Source organism: Lynx rufus, unplaced genomic scaffold (genome assembly GCF_022079265.1).
Source record: "Lynx rufus isolate CCGP_SWC_20201006 ecotype Redwood Valley unplaced genomic scaffold, mLynRuf1.p SCAF_20, whole genome shotgun sequence".
NCBI lineage: Eukaryota > Metazoa > Chordata > Mammalia > Carnivora > Felidae > Lynx > Lynx rufus.
The window spans coordinates 16493313-16512287 of NW_025814835.1; the positions used below are offsets into that span (position 1 = coordinate 16493313).

Sequence of the window (18975 nt, forward strand, 5' to 3'; positions counted from 1 at the left end):
CCTGCCCCAGAGCTGGAACCCAGGAGGCGGTGCTCAGCCATGTGCCTGCAGACGGAAATCGGTGAAACGATTTTGGTTTCGTAACGAACATTCGGCAGCTTACGTGACCGAAGTAAACACGCAGCCAAGACTGGTGATAATCTTTAATAGTTTACAGCTACAGTATAAAGTTTTACCTGTATAAATACAATTACAGACCATAAATATCCATAGGGCAAAAGATCTGCCTCCAGACAGATCAAAAAACATCGTTGCCACGAAATAAACTAACAGCCTTAAGTAACACTGGCGGAAAAACAGATACTGAGGTAATTTTTCATCTAAAGTGACTACAGCCTATCATGAAAACATTCTTACTGTTCAAGTACTTATGAAAGCCTGGTCTCATAATCTAAAAATGTAACTTTAACGAATACGCTTTGAAACTGAACAAAATATTTTAATTATAAATAGGTAAAATAAATAAGATCATTCTTGCTGAAATTCAATCATGACATTATTATTTCTTTTTTATGTATTTGGGGGCTTTGTCGGTAGTCTGGCCTTCTAACAATAAAAGGGGGGAATTCATGATACCTTTCATGAACCTACATATTATTATAATGCAAATTACACATATAGATGAACCTACATATTATTTCATATTTCATATTTCATGAACCTACATATTATTATAATGCAAATTACACATATAGATGAGATTTCCATTCTGGATGAGCAATCCATTCTCTTTTTTAAAAAAGTATATCCTATGTAAAACATGCTTAATTTCTTTTAAAGGACCACTTCTTGAAAGAGGTACACTGACTAGTATGAGAAAAGGCAACTTACAGATTTTCAAACCTTCTTTAGAAATACATTCATTTTCCTATCAAGTTACTTGAGAATTTTTGTTTCACTAAGTTTTAATTACAGCAGTAGAAAGCCTAAATTGCTTTTTTCCCCCATTATTTCTCAGTATGCAAATTCCCACGTTCTTTATGTTGTAACATTCTAACCGGTAAGAATCTTACTGGCACCATATAACATCTCTATCACATTTCTTCCCAAGTACAGACTTTCCAGCAAAGATTCAGAGGAACATAATTCAATGAAGGGTCATCCGAACAGAAGCAATACATTTTGAGTCAAAAGGAAAAAGCTTTCAAATTACCCTATATTTTGTAGTGACCTATGGGATCAACATTCACCATGACATTGTGTTTCCAGAATGAAATCTTTACTTTTAACAAGGTAATATATAAACCGAAGACTATACAGCACTTTTCTGTCTTCCAAAAGTGAAAACCAACACTGAACATTCGCTCTTTCTTGCCCCTGCCCACCGTTATCCGTTTGCCAGCACCCCTGGGCAGCAACCTTCAGCACACATACCAGAATAATTTTCGAAGTAAAAATTCAAGGTATAAGTAATTCATTCCTTATGTTGCACAGTTCCTCCATTCTTGCTTTACAAATAAACAAAGCGGTCTTATAACATTCTCCCAAGCCCCAGAAAAATGACTTCTGGGAAATCCCCGACAGAAATCCTCTTGGATGTATCCCATCCTGGTTTCCAAGGGCATCCAAAAGCAAGTGAGATCTCCCTCACAACCTCCATTACAAGGCAGTCTCTTCTAACTGATGAAATTTGCATCTACTGGGGAACCTTCCATCTCAAAGCCATCTCCTCATTCGAAAGCTCCCAAAGCAGTCAGGTTCCCGAGCGGAAGAGTTTGGATATCAGATTCATAAGCTTCTGTCGGAAATTCAGTTTGTCTCCCAATCTCCGGAGCTGCATGGCACATTCCACTTCGGGCTCTGAAAAGGAAAGCAAACCATCAAAATCATGCTGACATGACAAACTGTAACCGGCAAGAGCCCCATCCGAGGGGCAAGCTGAGTGTGCATCCAGTGAAGCGTTTATGTCAACTTTAGCTCTAAGCACACCCATTTTCTGAACGTGAGAAAGGTTACTTAGAACACACGCGACATATGTTAACACGGTGTGACTCATAAACAAAAAAAACAACAGTTACAGTAAGAATGAAGACTTTTTCTTTGAAGTCTTTTTTTTTTTTTTTAACGCATACCGGATGAGGTAAATGTCATCTTTCTTTCAATAGGGACATTTATGTCACACACCGCAGTTTAGTGAGCCTTTGCCAGCCTCAGATGATGTCATCCTTTTCTCTCTCATTTAAGGCTGGTTGGGGGAACAGAAGTCGGAATTCTAAACTTTTTTATGTTGTTTTCAAGTAGGATTTATTTTATAAATGGCAGTAATTCACAGCTCATATTATGCCTTCATTAATAGGCAAATCCAAATGTGTTCTTATCCCCATTTAAAAAAACTCTTTGAAATCTAGTAAGTCTCATAAAATCTTGTATCCAAATTAAGCCCACATTCTCTAAAATAACTTAGAAATTTAGATTCTACTGTAAATCAAATTCTTCCTACAAACCAATTTTTTTTCATACAATCTTCCTATACTTTTTTTTTCTTTGGGGGCCAATAATCTTTTATTTTTTTTAATATAATTTATCGTCAAATTGGCTAACATACAATAACACCAATACATAAATTGGTGTAAAGTGTGCTTTTGACAAACCAAATTTGTACCAATCTGTTGCCTTTATGAGTGAAGCAGAAAATATAACGTTTAACTCACATGTGTACTACGTTTGAAACGTGAGATATTATAATTAAACAAATATTAATTGAAGAAAAAGGATTACTAGGAGAGTTTTAAAAAAATGATCCCTTTCACCAAAAAAGGGGGCAGAAAATAGCTGCTAGTTGTTTCCTAAATCTTTATTAATTACACTTCTATAAATGTAGTAACAAAAAAAATTGTAACTAGGTGGAGTGGCGATCTTCACTAAACCTATTATGGGAATCATTTCACAATGTATACATATGTCAAATCATCATTTGATATATGCATATACCACATCAAAGCTAATACAATGTCACAAGTCACTTATATCTCAATTAAACAATGTATTACTATCTAATTAAGTTCAAGAGGGCCCTTATTACTGGGAACGAAGTTAAATGGCAGGCAGGTTATTCTCAGGTCAGGCCTTCCCAAAACAGGAGAATTCTTGGACTTCCCAAAGAGTAGGCCAAGCTTTTTCCCTCCCAAGCAAGACCCGAGAGACAGCAACAAGGTACCAAGTTAGCCTTGGCCGTATCGTCAATCACCACTTCCTTTGCACGCCTCAGGGGCTCTATAAAGCGAAACCAACTTTAAAAGGGGGCCATTATCGTCTGATGCAATAGCAGTAGGACGGATTTCGAGCCCAGAGCCTTTCTGCCTTCTTCGCTACAGCCCCTTGGCAGATGACTGCCTTGTTTGGTAAGATTTAGAAGGGGAGGGGGGAGGGGGGGTTCTGAAAAGTTATTTGATGGGGCTATATGTGGGGAGGAGGGGAAAGTGGATGGATTAAAAACCACTGCAGACCAACTCCTGTTCTTCTCCTATCCCATCCCCGCAATAATAACGATTGTTAAAATGTTGCACTTTTAACAAAGCAGCAAAACTTTCTAGGCTCCTGGCCGCAGTGGTCCTCGCAGGGCCTCTGTAGCGCTCCATCAGTCCTTTGTGGGAGAGCGTGAAGGTACCAAGCCAAGTACTGCTTTTTTGCGTTGGGGGGCCCGAGAGTGGCCACACTCAGAGTGGGGACCTCCATGGTCCTCGCCTCAGGAGGAAGAGGGCTAGTCTCAGGAAGCGCTGGAGGCTCCCCGAGTCTCTCTCCCGCCCCCACCTGCCGTGACAATGACTTTCTCCTCGTGATGGTCGCCCGCACTTGCACTTTTCCTCCCCGCGGCCCCAGGGCTGAGCAACTGGGGATGCAAAGCAAGAGAAGCAAGCGAAGCAAGCGGAGAAGAGGCTTTCTGCCTCCGCCCAAACCGCCATCTGCATCCCAAATCGGGTTTCCTCCCGCGCCGTCTCCACGGTCCCGGGGGAAACCCCGCAGGGCTTCCTGGAGGCGCCCCCAAAGCACATGCAGGGGGGGCGCAGACCTGCCCGACCCGGAGGCCGCGTGCCGACGGACTGAGCCCGCCGCGACCGAGATCCCGGCCCCGGCCCCCGCCCCGGCCCCGGCCCCGGCCGGGTTCTCAGCGGGACCCAGCTGCTCCCTACCTGCCGGGGCCCGCGCGGGGCTCGGCTGCGCGCTCTTACGCGTCCTCTTCCCAGGCATCTCCGCCAGCGGCCGCCGGCCACCGTGCCGCAGGAGCCCGGGGTTCTCGGTCCCCCACCCCGAACACCTCGGGGCGGCGGCACGCGAGCTGCACGCGCGGGGGGGGACGGGCCGGACCGGGGCGGCGGGACCCAACTCTACCAGCGACGACAGGCTCGCGCGCGCACCTCTCAGGTCTGAGCGCCGGCCGGCTCCCGCGCTCTCCTCTTATGGGGACTTCCCGGGGACGGTGACGTAGCGAAACTTGACTCTGCGCCCGCCCCTGTCCCCGCCCCCCCCCCTCCCCGAGGGCAGCCGCGTGGGGAGGACCTGCCCGGACTCGCTCGCGGTCCGCGGCGGCGCCGGTCCGCGGCGGGGGGCTCAGCGCTCTCGGCGCGGAGACCCTGCCCCGCCCCCAGATCGCTCCGGTCGCGGACGGGGGCCGGGGGGGGGGGGGTCGGGGCCGAGAGGCTGCGCCCGCCCGAGGTCGCGGTCGTGGCGGGAGTCCGGGAGTCGCGAGAGGGGAAAGTTCTCGTGGCGGGAAGGCTGGGGGTGGGGAGGCCGGGCGCTCGGCGCTTCCCGTAAACCCGCAGTTAGAGACTCCGGGCCAACCCTAGAAGGAGTGCGGGGGGGGTTGGGGGGGGAAGGAAAGCTGGAACTGGGGTGGGGGGGGAGAGGTAGTTGCGGGGCAGGGGAAGGGAGACCACTTTCCTAGCAGGGGAGAGGATGCCAGAGGCGTGCGAGAAAGTACCAGCTTGAAACCCCGGAGCCAGCAAGCCAACGCTGTTTTGGTTTGAGTGGGGGTGCTGGTGTGTGTGGATGCGATGTAGGGCGACAAAGGGACGAGCTCTCGGCCCGGATCAGGTCTGTGTGGAGCACATTGCCCCCGGATAGGTCCATGTTTCTCCCATCTGGATGCTGCGTGGAAACACAAGGAGAGTAGACCGTCAAGTGCCCTTGTGGACGGGGGAACGAGGTATCTGGGGAATAGGAAGTTATTTGCACGATGCTTGCCCGGGCCAGGAGTAACTCCATTCTTATAAAGAGAAGTGGTAATTTGGGGTGGAGAGAGGGTACAGGGGGCCAGTTCACGATAAGGGCTTCGGTAGACCATTTCTCATTCTGTCCCCGGAACAACCCTACGAAACTGTCATTCTTAACCAGAAAAGCCGCTTTACAGGTGTGAAAACATTGGCCGAGAGTCGTGCCAGGATCTGAACCTGGGCCGGGCCCTACGGAGCAGGAGTTCGTACCCACAGTGGCCTTCCCAGAACGGGAGGGGGGTTTTGGGTGGTTGTGGTTGTTGTTGTTGTTGTTGTTGTTGTTGTTGTTGTTGTTATTGTTTTGAAAGTGAATGGTCTTAATTATCTGCACTGTTCAGTGGCGAGGTTACAAATTGGCCACTTAGGGCTGTCTGGCTCCCAGGAGTGTTTGCTTTTGGTTCAGGGTATTGACTTGCAAAATGTCTTCTGAAGATTTGAAGTGGTTACCAACATTTAAAAATTGAGAGATTACATTAAAATCCCCGATCTCTGGCGTCCTTTGTAAAAGGCGAAGCTCTGACAACCCGGGCTCCGTTTCCGAGCAGAGCAGAGCAGAGCAGAGCTGGCTGGAAGTGTGGGAGCCTCTCCCGCTTGGACTGGGGGCGGGAGCTCCCATCCGCCACGCTCCCCCCTGTTGCGTTTGCCATTTACATTATGTGGCCCCAGTAGGCGTTTGAGCTTGTTTATTTACCTGAGATCACCCGATCAACGCAAAGCCGCAAGTATTTAGTTATTCATGGCTTGGTCCTACAGAAGTATAGACAAGGCTATCATCGTGGAACCAGACTCCTCCTGAGTTTAAACAACGTAGTTTTGAGTGTGGTAAACACTCAGAGGGTTAAGAGGGGGCCGCGCTGAGGAGTTATCCCCCGACCTGGGAAGCGCCGCAGAGATGCGGCCTCCAAATCTTTTGTCACAGCCCAAGGCCACGGGGACTCTCGCAGGGCTCATTTTGACTGTCTGAATACTTAAGGAACACCATTAACTTTCTGACTGGATGAATTAGGAAACTTGTGGCCACATCGTGCACCCTGAAACGCAGGGAATACATTCAACGAAAGAAAAGCCAGTCCTACGGTTGTTTACCTACAGAGAGGGTGCCAATCTCGTCCTGGAACATTATCATTACAAAAGGTTGTTGGCCACGTGACCCCTACTAGGTACAAACCTTAGGCAAGTGGTGCCTTTTAGCGAATTGCAAATTCAGCTTGCTGGGAGGGGAAGGGAGGAGAGAAGCTAAGAGGAGATAGGCTTCAGAGGTGGGTCAAGTCAGCAATTTATGGAGGATTTTCAAGATTCTGGATTTGAGGGCGCGTGTGTGAATCAGTTGGTCAAGCGTCTGACTTTGGCTCAGATCATGATCTCAGGGTTAGTGGGTTCAAGTCCCTCATCTGGCTCTCTGCTGTCTACATAGAGCCCACTTCAGATCCTCTACCTCTGTCTCTGCCCCTTCCCTGCTCGCTCGCGCTCTCTCTCTCTCTCTCTCAAAAATAAATAATCATTAAAAAAAGATTCTGAATTTGAGATGGTTCATAAACTGTCAGATTTAACATTCTATTAAGGGAATTAGAAGCTGAGTGTGGAAAGGCTCTCTTACCTATATACTTCCCTGGAAAAGTGACGTATCATTTACTGAGAGCTTGTGAGAAATAGAAACGTATCAGCGTATTTTGACCCCCGGGACTGACATCACAAAGACTTATCAGGAAGCATTAGAATACCCAGTTATCTGTTGAATGGGAGAAAAGGCGGAGAGGGGAGGGGCTGGGGTAGGGAGGGGAGAGGGAGAAGGAGGAAAAAAGAACGGTGAGGACCATTTTTAAAGCTATTACCAGGTATCAGTTTTCATGGACCAAGTTCAAAAATAACAGTGTAAACCTGGCTATGCCTGTGTTGTCATGAGAGTGTTTTTTTTTTTAATTACTAAAAAAAAGAAAAAAACACAAAACAGAACAGAAAACATGATTAGTAATAGAACAGTCATTCGCGTGTTTTGTGCAGAAAATAGGATTTGACAGGAAAACAAAGAATATGACAGATGTAAGGGGGAATTTCAAGAGAGCTGTGACAAATACATACAGGCTAAGGACCTGAGTCTCTGTATTCCGATAAAAGGAGACTTGCTTTTTTCTAGTTTGGTCATTGTTTTTTTCCTGTGAGGAGGCACGCTTGTTAACAGGAAATGGGCCCGATGCATTCATCAGTTACATCTCTCTTTAAACAGCCACTGTGCTGGGCTCTGGGAGACAGTGCTCCCTACCCCCGTGGAGGTTATGCTGAAGAGACCAACACCTCACAAAGCCAATGTGCATGAGAACCACCCAAGTCTCTGGTGAAAATGCACATCTGATGGTGAAAATCTACCTGAGCTCCACAACCTCTGGTGATGCCCGAGTGCCTGTCCCCCGGACCTCGCTTTGAGTAGCAAAGGCTAGAGGGTGATACAGGTAAGGACACAGGCAGGTACAACGAGATGTGCGTCAAGGCTGTCCCACGGAAATTATGGGGGACTATGGGACGGCCCCGGAGGGCCATGGGGCAGGAAAGGACATCTGTGTAGAAAGGGACTGAGGCATAAATGGGATCGGCTAAGCAATGAGGCCAAAGAAAAGAAGTATGTTCTGGGCAAAGACTGCAGGGCAGTGTGAGGAGGAAGGGGTGAGAGGCGAATGGAGACGGAAGCCACCTCAGGAGTCTGTGTATTATTTGGGGGGGGGGGCCACGGGGGAACCACTGAAGGTTTTAGGCACGTGGGTGATAGGATCAGATTCTAGACAGTTCACTCTGGCTGCACTGTTACTAGATGAGCTAAGCTAAGAGGGGCGACGCTGTGACTCATGAAGATATGTGCTGTGGTCATCCTCCTCCAAGATGGTAGTGTCCACAAGGACAGTCACAGTATTAACCCCTGTCTCATCAAAATCCCCACATTTCCATGGGGCGCCCAAGTGGCTCAGTCCGTTGAGTGTCTGACTCTTGATTTCGGCCCAGACCGTGATCCCAGTGTCGTGGGATCGAGCCCCGTGTGGGGCTCTGTGCTGAGCGTGGAGCCTGCTTAGGATTCTCTCCCTCCCTCTGCCCTTCTCCACCCGCCAACCTCCCGCCAATAAAAAAAATACAAAAATAAAATTCCCACATTTCCTGATTAGGATAGGACCACATCCTATTGGAGCAAGACTTGATATTTTTCAGCACGATTATAATTTTCTCCTATATTAGGGTCCTAAGGCTGCCACGACAAAGTACCACAAACTGAGGGGTTTAAAACAGTGGGAGCATGGGCACCTGGAGGGCTCTGTCAGTGGAGCGGGCAGCTCTTGGTCTCAGAGTCGCGAGTCCAAGCACCGTCTTGGGAACAGAGCGTAGAGATTACTTTAAACAAATAAAATAAAATCTTAAAACAATAGTTCATCCCCGCACAATTCTGGAGGCTGACATCAAGGTTTGGTATGGGCAGGGCTGTGCTCTCTCTGGGGTCTCAATGGGAGGAAATCTCCCTTGTCTTTTCAGCTTCCCGTGGTCGCCTGCAGTAATGACCTTCCTTTACTTGTAGATACATCGCTCCAGTCTCCACCTCAGTCTTCACATGGCCTTCTTTCCAAATTTCTTCTAAAGACATCAGTCATTGTTTGAGGGTCCTTCCCGCTCCAATAAGATCTCATTTTAATGAGACTCCATCAGCAAAGACCCTGTTTTCCAATAGGTTTACGTTCATAGATGGAGGTAGGGGATGGATGATGAGATGGGGGGGCGTATACTTCAGCATATCTTTTTGAGGGACACAGCTCAAGCCATCACATCTCCCTTATCGAGGGCCTTTTAAAAATTTCTGTATATACATTTTCTTTCATCCTATTTGCAATTTGCACAGTTTGTAAACCAAAAGGCCCTTAGTAAACTTGACAGTGGGTTCAAGCGGCCAGAAATAAAGCTCCAGAGTAGTGTGGTTAAGATAAGAAATGAGATGGCTTCTAAGGGAACAGGTTTAGGACACCTGTCAGCCACAGAAGGCATGCACATCTCAGTTGGAGACTGTGGTATGATGCCTTCCCTTCGTCCCACCCCCAGGCTTGTCACTCACAAAGCCAAATGAGTTTTTGATAAATTCTTGGGTGGAGCTTGAAAGCAAATTTAATTTTCGTTAGTGCAACGTATAAGCACATTGTAGAATTTGGACCGCATTTTAAAATTGTTTAATCCCCCAAAGTTTCTATGCTTCGCTTTCTTCTCTCTGGTTTACAAATGTTGTTATGTTTGGGGGACCGGGGTGGCGCAGTCCATTGAGCGTCTGACTCTTGATTTCGGCTCAGGTCATGACCCCACGGTCATGGGATCGAGCCCTCTTTCCCCCCGTGCTGAGCGTGGAGCCTGCTTGGGATTCTCTCTCCCTCTGCTCCTCCCCCGTTTGCGCACAGGGTGATGCGTGCTCTCCCCCCCCCCATTAATATATTTTTTTCTGTTTTCTTGCTGGATAATCACAACGATCATCAAGCATGTTTGTGCTTTATTCATCTGTGAAGATTCCAGAAGAGAAATAGGCAGTGTTATGGCTCAACAAGTATCAATTGAACAGTGGAAATCAGTCGGTATCGCGGAGCATTTTAGCTGAGCTGTTGATTTTCAACAACTGGTAAGTTCAACTGACTTAGAGGATTTAATCAAGACGCGATTAGGAAATGCTGTGTTTATTAGAATCCAGAGCGTCTGATGATAAAATGATTTTTAGGTGGTTATTGAATAACTGCTAGCAAGGTGATTCAGTCTTGTGTGAGTAGAAAACAATGATTGTTTAAGTGTAATCTGTGTAACGACAACCTCAGGATCGATTTAAAATGCAGACCTGAGGGGCGCCTGGGTGGCGCAGTCGGTTAAGCGTCCGACTTCAGCCAGGTCACGATCTCACGGTCCGTGAGTTCGAGCCCCGCGTCGGGCTCTGGGCTGATGGCTCGGAGCCTGGAGCCTGTTTCTGATTCTGTGTCTCCCTCTCTCTCTGCCCCTCCCCCGTTCATGCTCTGTCTCTCTCTGTCCCAAAAATAAATAAATGTTGAAAAAAAAATAGATAAAAAAAAATAAAATAAAATGCAGACCTGATCTCACATTATTAGTGTGCTTCACAATCCATGGGGCCCTGGCCTGAAAATCCTCATTTTCACAAGCTTCTACACTAATGGAGAGGATGAAAAACCACTTAAGAAATGATACCTGGGGTGCCTGGGTGGCTCAGTCAGTTAAGCTTCTGACTCATGGTCTCTCGGTTCGTGAGTTCAAGCCCCACACCAGGTTCCACATTGGCAGTCAGTACAGAGCCTGCTTGGGATTCTCTCTTTCTCCTCTCTCTCTCTCTGCCCCTCCCCTGCTCATGTGCTCTGCCTCTCTCTCTCTCTCTCAAAAATAAGTTAATTAATTTAAAAAGATGATACCTGACCTCAAATAGTGTAGAGTCTAGTTAAAGAAATAAAATATATATGAATTAGCAAATAATTAAAAATGGAATCTCATTTGTTATGAAATTATGACACATGGAAATATTTTTACAAGATAGTTAAGTGAAAATAATTTGTACATTGCTTTTATTGGATGAGCGTTATATTTCGCAATTAAAAAAAATTATGTAGGGGGGCGCCTGGTTGGCTCAGTTAGTTAAACGGCCGACTCTTGGTTTTGGCTCCGATCATGATCTCGCAGGTGGTGGGTTCGAGCCCCGAGCTGGACTCTGTGCTGACCTGCAGAGTCTGCTTAGAATTCTCTCCTTCTCTGCCCCTCCCTGCTCTCTCTCTCTCTCTCTCTCTCGATAAATAAATAAACTTTATAAAAAAAAAAAAAACAAGTAGGGAAAGGGGCAAAAAAAAAAAAAAAAAGACTTGTTAATTACCCTCAGGAGACAAAAGAAGCCTGGACCTCCAGGATAAACAGTCTTAGGAAAAAAGGATAAAAACAGTGATAACACATTCACAATCCGACCCATAGCATTTGCCCAGTGGAATGGAAAGAGGCAGGGCTGAAATTCTTGGTACTCATGATCGACAAGAGGCAGAAGGGGCAAAACACGGCACGATCGATAAACGAGAGGGGAACTAGAAATTAGAAGCTGTTCGGAGTGTCCAGAAGCTTTGAGTGTTACAACTTTGAGCAGAATTCTTAGCCGGCTGTAGGGATAGTTGCTGCCTTTAGTAGAAGGTACAACGTCAACTCCGGCACACTGACGTGGAAATGGAGGCGGAATTCCTGCTTACCCTCAGCCATGCCTAATTCCATCTGCCGACAGCACCCCAGGGGGGACTCTGTGTCACTGACCTAGTGGACTTGTGAGCCTTGGGAATAACATGTAGGGGGCCGCCAATGCATCTCACTGATACCCACCTCGTTGAGCCTTCTTCTAACTCACCGAATCCCTTCCTGCTTCTGAGCCTTTACCCTCGCCCTAGACTCTGCCTAGAATGCTTTCTCCTGATTTTTCCATAACTAGATACTTCTGGCCACTCAGGTCTCAGAACAAATGCTACTCTCTTGGCAAGTCCCCCCCGCCGCGGACAATCCTGTCTAAAATTGCCCACCCCTACCCTCCATATGACTCTCTACCGTGAGATCTATTTTCTTTGGTTGTCCGACTTGTTTATTGTCTGGTTCCCCTTCTGAACTCAAACTTGACATGAGCTCACACCTTATATGGTGTGTTCTCTCCTGGTCCCAGCACCTAGACCTATGGTACCAGGCACATGAGCAGACCTCAGCAAATATTTGTTGAGTAAAATCCCTGGCCATTAATGGGATGTTGGGAAGGACCTTCCACTCTAAAACAATTTTGTGGACTAGGTTTTCACTTTTCCACACACAGAGGAGAAAACCAAAACTGAAGATTACTATCATTTGCCTGAATTTGCAGTGCTAAGAAGTAAGCCAGTGGCCATGATAATCCAAAACTTCTTACTCTACGCTTAGCTCATTACACCTAGTTATTGGTTGATAAGAAAGGGGCATCTGGGTGGCTCAGTCGGTTAAGCGTCCGACTTCGGCTCAGGTCATGATCTCGCGGTCCGTGAGTTCGAGCCCCGTGTCGGGCTCCGTGCCGACAGCTCAGAGCCTGGAGCCTGTTTCAGATTCTGTGTCTCCCTCTCTCTGATCCTCCCCTGTTCATGCTCTGTCTCTCCCTGTCTCAAAAATAAATAAAAACGTTAAAAAAAAAAAAAAAAAGGTTGACAGTAATCAGAAGAGATCACAGATGCTGGGCATTTGCAATCTGCCTCTTTTTTTTTTTTTTTCCTATAAAAGTATTTCTCTTCAGCAACAAACCTCCAGATTTAAAAGTTGAGATGCTCAGAGGAAGAGGTGATGATGATGAACACACTTAGCCGGGCACTGTCCGAAGCGTTCTGTTTTCTCTCTCTCAAGCTCTCTCTCTCAAAAATAAATAAACTTAAAAAAAATTTTTTTTTTAATCAAAACAAGATCCCTTCTCTGCTTAAAGCTTTTGGGGATCTCTGATCGTCCCTGGAGTCAAAGCAAATATGGAAGGGAAAAAATGGAGTGAGAGTTTCTTCTTGCTTATTCTTATTCCCAGACAGGACAAGGGAGGGGGTAGTGCCCGGGAGGAATCCCCCACCCCCAGCTATCCATGTGGGGGAGAGGACAGGTGGACAATGCTGGAGAAGGAGAGGGAGGGAGGGAGGGAGGGGAGGAGGGAGGGAGGGAGGAGGGAGAGAGAGAGGTGGCCGGTGTGAAATCAGCAGCCCCAGCACTCTGGCATTTCTAGCAGGAGACACAAAGTGAGAAAGAAAAGCCATGAGAAATTATAAAAGATGTCAAGTCAGATACCACATCGGTATTCTAAAATAGTCTTACAGGGGCGCCTGGGTGGCTCAGTCAGTTAAGCATCCGAGTTTGGCTCAGGTCATGATCTCGAGGTCCGTGAGTTCGAGCCCCACGTCGGGCTCTGTGCTGACAGCTCAGAGCCTGGAGCCTGTTTCAGATTCTGTGTCTCCCTCTCTCTCTGCCCCTCCCCCGTTCATGCTCTGTCTCTCTCTGTCTCAAAAATAAATAAACGTTAAAAAAAATTAAAATAGTCTTACAGTCCAGCAACAACCACTTAGAAAATATAATGTTTAAAAAATACCCATTAATGGGATGCCTGGCTGGCTCGGTCCGTAGATTGTGCCACTTCTGATCGTGGGGTCGCTGACAACCTGTGCCCACTCGCCGTCCTGTTCTTCACACACGACAGTCAACACCTGGTTCTCAAACAGGCTTTGTGTGACAGGATTTTGCGCCACGGCAGGCTCATGTCAGTGGTCGGAGCTCAGGTGAGGGAGGCGCGGCCGAGCTCTGATGTCAGTGTAGTAAATGCATTTTCAACTTAGGATATTTTATTTTATTTTATTTTATTTTATTAACTTTTTAAATGTTTATTATTTTGAGAGAGGGAGAGAGAGAGACAGAGTGTGAGCAGGGGAGGGGCAGAGAGAGAGGGAGACACAGAATCTGAAACTGCCTCCAAGCTCTGAGCTGTCAGCACAGAGCCCGACGCGGGGCTCGAACTCACAGACCATGAGATCATGACCTGAGCCGAAGTCAGACGCTTAACCTGCTGAGCTACCCAGATGCCCCTTATTTTATTTTATTTTTTTTAATGTTTATCTGAGAGAGAGAGAGACAGAGTGCGCATGGGGGAGGGGCAGAGAGAGAGAGAGAGAGAGAGAGGAGACACAGACCCCCAAAAGCTTTAAGCAGGGAAAGGATCTTGTTTTTTTCCTTTTAATTTTTTTTTTTGTTTGTTTGTGCATTTTTGAGAGAGAGAGAAAGACAGAGTGCAAGCAGGGGAGGGGCAGACAAAGAGAGGGAGACACAGAACCTGAAACTGCCTCCAGGCTCTGAGCTGTCAGCACAGAGCCCGACGAGGGGCTCGAACTCAACCAACCATGAAATCGTGACCTGAGCTGAAGTCGGAAGCTCAACCTACTGAACCACCCAGGAGCCCAGTGACTTAGGATATTTTCAACTCATAATGGGTTTATCTGTATTTTCGCTGACAGGAAGTACCCGAAAGAAGATGGGACTCCCAAAGAAGGACGATGCTAGGTACAACTTAGGTTAGTGGGGGACTTAGTTCTCTGACACCCTTTTTTGTTATTTCATTGTATTGATATTCCAGCATCACTGTTTACTTGCTCCGTGTACTTGAGCAAGTTGCTTCACTTCTCTGAGCCAAGGTTTCCTATTCTGGAAAGGGAGACTAATAATGATACCTCCCACCCAGGGCTTTGTCCTGAGAATGAAAAGGGATAATGAAGGCAAGTCAGGTAGCAGCTGTGGGTGCCACAGGGGGAAGGTTCCTTCCCCGTCTGCCTCCCCCCATCACCCTTCCCAGAATGAGGAGGGCAGGGCAAGAAAGTAGCAGCCCTCCCACCAGGAACCCTCCCCCGCCCCCACCAGCACAATTCCCAATGGGTGCCTTCCCCATCCCAAGCACACAGGGGGGCTCTGCCCGGGGAAAACTCAAAGCGTCAGCGTGATGGGCTGAATTCCAACCAGAATGCAAGGATTGTAAACATGACCCACTTTGTCGAGTTCCTCAGAGAAAGGAAAGAGGTGACAGGCAGAGAAAGGAAACTAAAAGAAAAAGAGGAAATGAATCACTTTCTCAGTCTTAGAGCCTAGAGGCCCCACAGGCGGGGGACCAGGGACCCCAGTGCATCAGCAGGTGACTTGTGGTTTGCTTAGGTTTGTTTGCGTGTTTGTTTTTGAGCTGTCCTGCGGGAGATATGCAGGAGCAAATATCCAAATTTATCTTTCTAAATAAAATCCCAGCAGGAAAAGGAGCGTGGGGTCTGCACCTGCTGTTGGGGGTGCACGTGGGGGTCTCCCTGCTCCCAGACGCAGGCTCACAGCCGTCCTCAGGCTGGGGCCTCAGCTCGCGGACAAGCCCTGGGTGCAGGGCTCTGTCAGCTTGCACGTCACTGCCGTCAGATATTAACTCTGATCCTTTATGCAGGAACAATGCCAAGTTTTAGAGACAGAAATCCTGGATTTACTCCCAGCTTTGCCACTTAAAACCCAATGTCTTTGTTGGAAAAGGACTGACTTCCTCCAGGGCCTGAGCTGTTAACTGGCTGGCAGTCGTGACCTTGCCCCACCTCATGAGTTTTGGGAATGATTCAATGAGTGAGACAGTAGATTTTATTTTATTTTTTTTTAATTTTTTTTTTTAACGCTTATTTATTTTTGAGACAGAGAGAGACAGAGCATGAACGGGGGAGGGTCAGAGAAAGAGGGAGACACAGAATCGGAAACAGGCTCCAGGCTCCGAGCCATCAGCACAGAGCCCGACGCGGGGCTCGAACTCACTGATCGCGAGATCGTGACCTGAGCTGAAGTCGGACGCTTAACCGACTGAGCCACCCAGGCGCCCCGAGATAGTAGATTTTAAAATATGGTATAAACTGAGAGATCTTGGGGTTGTGAGCTCGAGCCTTATGTTGGGTGTAGAGATTACTTAAAAAGAAAATCTTTGAAAAGAACACATGGTATATAAACTGGGGGGGGGGGATGTACCTTGGGATTTATCAGGACAGCAGTTCAACCAATCAGGAGGCAGTTATTAAGCTGTAATGTAACATTGGTTATACGGGGCAGTTCCAAAAAAAAAAGAAAAGAAGTGACTTCACCAGAAACTAGTAACTGCTTCTTAGAGCAAGATTGAGTGGTTGGCAGGCAGAGGAACGAGGAATAGCTAGTTTTCACTGTATGCTCTTTCGTAACTCGTATCCAAAAACGCGTTTATAGTCATTGCTCAAAGAATGTGCCAATGAAGTTCAAATGGACGTGGACCAGTTTTCCTCCTAGGTATACAGGGAATAGAGATGTATGTATATATGTACAAGAATGTTCACAGCAGCGCTATTTATTTTTTTTATTTTTTTTAATGTTTATTTATTTTTCAGACAGAGAGAGACAGAGCATGAACGGGGGAGGGTCAGAGAGAGGGAGACACAGAATCTGAAACAGGCTCCAGGCTCTGAGCTGTCAGCACAGAGCCCGACGCGGGGCTCGAACTCACGGACCGTGAGATCATGACCTGAGCCGAAGTCAGCCGCTTAACCGACTGAGCCACCCAGGCACCCCGAGCAGTGCTATTTAGAGTGACCTCAAACTTGGAAGCTTTGCAAAGAATAACCTGTAACGGTGGAATGGATAGCTACATTGCAGTCCGTTCACATAGTAGAATACTAAGTGGCGACGAGAATGATTGACCTATAGGCAAAATACTCCAAAGCAGCAAAACTACCCATGACATTGAAGTCATGATAGGGGTTACCCTTAGAGGAGTTAGTGACCAAAGGATCATAGGAGGGCTTCTGGGTGTTGAGAATATTCCATTTCTTGATCTGGGTGCTGGGGGCCGGCGGGAGGAGGCAAGTTCACTTTGTGAAAATGTATCCCGTTCTTTTCTGCCTGGATGTTATACATCAATTCAAGGTAAAAAGAAATAAATGGCCATGAAATCAGCGGTTTGGAGCCATGCTAATGAGACTCACAAAGAAATAACAGAACATTAGAAGAATTTTTCAGTAATCACTAAATGCTAAACTTTTATTTTTTTCCCAAACGAATAAAAATGTTTGTTGCAGTATTATATAAAACAAAACAGAAACGAACAACGACAGCAACAAAACCCACCGAAAACTACCAAAATACCCAACAGGAAAAGGATGGTTTATTAAGTGTAGAACATCAGCAGGAGGTAACTTGATGAGTCATTAAAATGAGAATTACGAGAGCTATGCTGTAGCTACATAGAAACAAATTCTACTAGAAACACAATTTGTCTTACTACCTACCATTATGACTTTCTGAGGATGTGAATTTGTTCTGGGGAAAGACAGGTTGTAGCTGAGCATGTGGATTTTTTTTTTTTTTTTTTTTTGTAGGCTGCTGGGGGACGGGGGGAGCAAGGACTGAGAAGACCTTGAACGTTTTGTACAACTGAGGTGAGGACCAGATGTTTGCAGGGGGACTCAGAATGTGCAGACGATTGACAGAAATGAGAGCTGTGGGGGTGGGACCGACACCGAGAAAAGCCCTATAGGGCATGGGATGGCCAAGCAGGGATTTCAGGGAACATAAACATCCAATTTGTATTTTTAGATTGTTTGCGCAGAGCATAAGCTCTTCCTCGTCTCCCCGTCAAAACTGTCAGAAGAGCCTACTTTGTTCCCTAATAATCGTTGTGGACAGATGCTTCAGGAGAACTTCAGGAATCCTCCACAGCTGGATCAGTGAGGCATGGCTAAGACAGGAAGTGTGAAGCCCTTCCAGGCTTTAATACTGTCACGACTGAAGCTAACTTTCTAAAGTTTCTTTCTCGGGCTTCAGCTTCCTCACCCATAAAATAGGGACATAGCACTATATCCCCTTTCGGAGGATTGCTGTGAGGGTCAGGAAGTAAATAAAGCAACGAGAACAACACCTGGCACGCGGTAAGCCCTAGGTCCATATTCGTTATTATCAGTCGTCATCAACATCATCACAATTCAGGGCAGAGACAGTTCCCGAGGGCTCAGGATGTGGGTGACAGATGTTGTAATTAGGGCTGTGGACCTGTACTTTTTTTTTTCTTCTCGAAGTTGGGTCGATGTTTCTGTTGCATTGACTGAACACTTTAAAACAGAGGAAGAACAGCTGAGCAGATAGCCTAAGTATTTAGCCCTTACTTAGACACGTTTCCTCTGCGATCATTTAATACATGCTGGATTTTTAAACATTTGTGTTACAATGTGCTTAATGTTCTTGTTCAGTCTCTCAGTGGCAGTTTAGGAAATTCACAGATGCTAGCATTTGTTAGTGAGAAGTTACAGTACAGAGCAAAATCTGCTATTAAAATCGGAGTCCGGTTCATTGGTGTCTCATTCAGTCCTACCAAGTCACAAAACAATGAAATAAAGATACGATATACGATAGGGAAACCTGTGACATAAGGTCACAGAGGTAGCAATACTAAGACATTAGAGTTAAGAAAGTCAGCGTGGGAGCAAAAGATAATTTTATATTCCTCAGAAATGGCAAACATTCTATATAGTGTAGGAAACAACAATAAATGTCCAAGGTAGAGGGACACCTGAGTGACTCAGTGGGTTAAGCATCTGACTTCGGCTCGGGTCATGATCTCAGGTTCGTGAGGTGGAGCCCCCCCATCGGGCTCCGTGCTGCGGATTTGGAGCCTGCCTGGGATTTTCTTTCCCTCTCTCTCTGCCCCTCCCCAGCTTGCTCACATTCTCTCTCTCTCTCTCTCTCTCTCTCAACATAAATGAATAAACCTAAAAAATATACATGTACATATATCCTAAGTAGAAGTCACGTGACATGTGGAATCAGTGACTTCTGATCTCAGTGGCCGTCAAGGTGACGACAATATGTCTAACCACCGAGTCTTACGACCTCAAAATCCCAGCGCTCTAATGTGTGTAGGGCACAAGGCTGGCAGTTGGTAGAGTCAACTGGTTTGGACCCAGATCTTTGAAATCCAACATCCGAGCATCTTGTCCTCTCAGGTTCTTGAATCACAGGAAGCTCTCCTTCCTCAATGTTGTTGTGCTTACTTGAACTTTCCCTAGACTCTGATTCTCCAATCCTCCAGATCCCGGCTGAAATGCCGCTGAGAACTTCTCTGCACCCAACCCGAAATAGTTGCCCCTCTTGATCCCTCTTGATCTCCATCCCTGGCTTTCTTCCTTCGTAACATAGCCAAAGCGGTAGCAGCTTAATTTCTTGGGTG

General features: G+C 46.6%; 1 protein-coding gene and 1 long non-coding RNA gene across 4 annotated transcripts; one reads left to right on the top strand and one right to left on the bottom strand.

Annotated features, from left to right (window-relative positions):
- Positions 1-128: 128 nt before the first annotated feature.
- On the bottom strand, positions 129-4379 carry PMAIP1 (phorbol-12-myristate-13-acetate-induced protein 1). The gene is made up of 2 exons (XM_047086205.1): positions 4131-4379; positions 129-1800 (listed from the first exon to the last, which is right to left on the bottom strand). The coding sequence occupies exons 1-2, from the start codon at positions 4186-4188 to the stop codon at positions 1694-1696; spliced, it is 165 nt and encodes a 54-aa protein (XP_046942161.1). The 5' UTR covers positions 4189-4379; the 3' UTR covers positions 129-1693.
- On the top strand, positions 3270-18311 carry LOC124517011 (uncharacterized). Of its 3 annotated transcripts, none has more exons than XR_006963273.1 (5): positions 3270-3341; positions 7435-7657; positions 9703-9840; positions 17132-17191; positions 17349-18311. It is a non-coding gene; the product is annotated as an uncharacterized LOC124517011 (long non-coding RNA). The 3 variants fall into 3 exon arrangements; XR_006963275.1 differs by lacking the exon at positions 3270-3341 and adding an exon at positions 4896-5143; XR_006963274.1 differs by lacking the exons at positions 17132-17191; positions 17349-18311 and adding an exon at positions 15431-15468.
- The last annotated feature ends 664 nt before the right edge of the window (positions 18312-18975 follow it).

Coding starts and splice junctions, on each gene's coding strand:
- PMAIP1 (XM_047086205.1), bottom strand. CDS start 4,188: ATGCCTGGGAAGAGGACGCGTAAGAGCGCGCAGCCGAGCCCCGCGCGG. Junction 1,801..4,130: donor CCCCGCGCGGGCCCCGGCAG/GTAGGGAGCAGC, acceptor TTTCCTTTTCAG/AGCCCGAAGTGGAATGTGCC.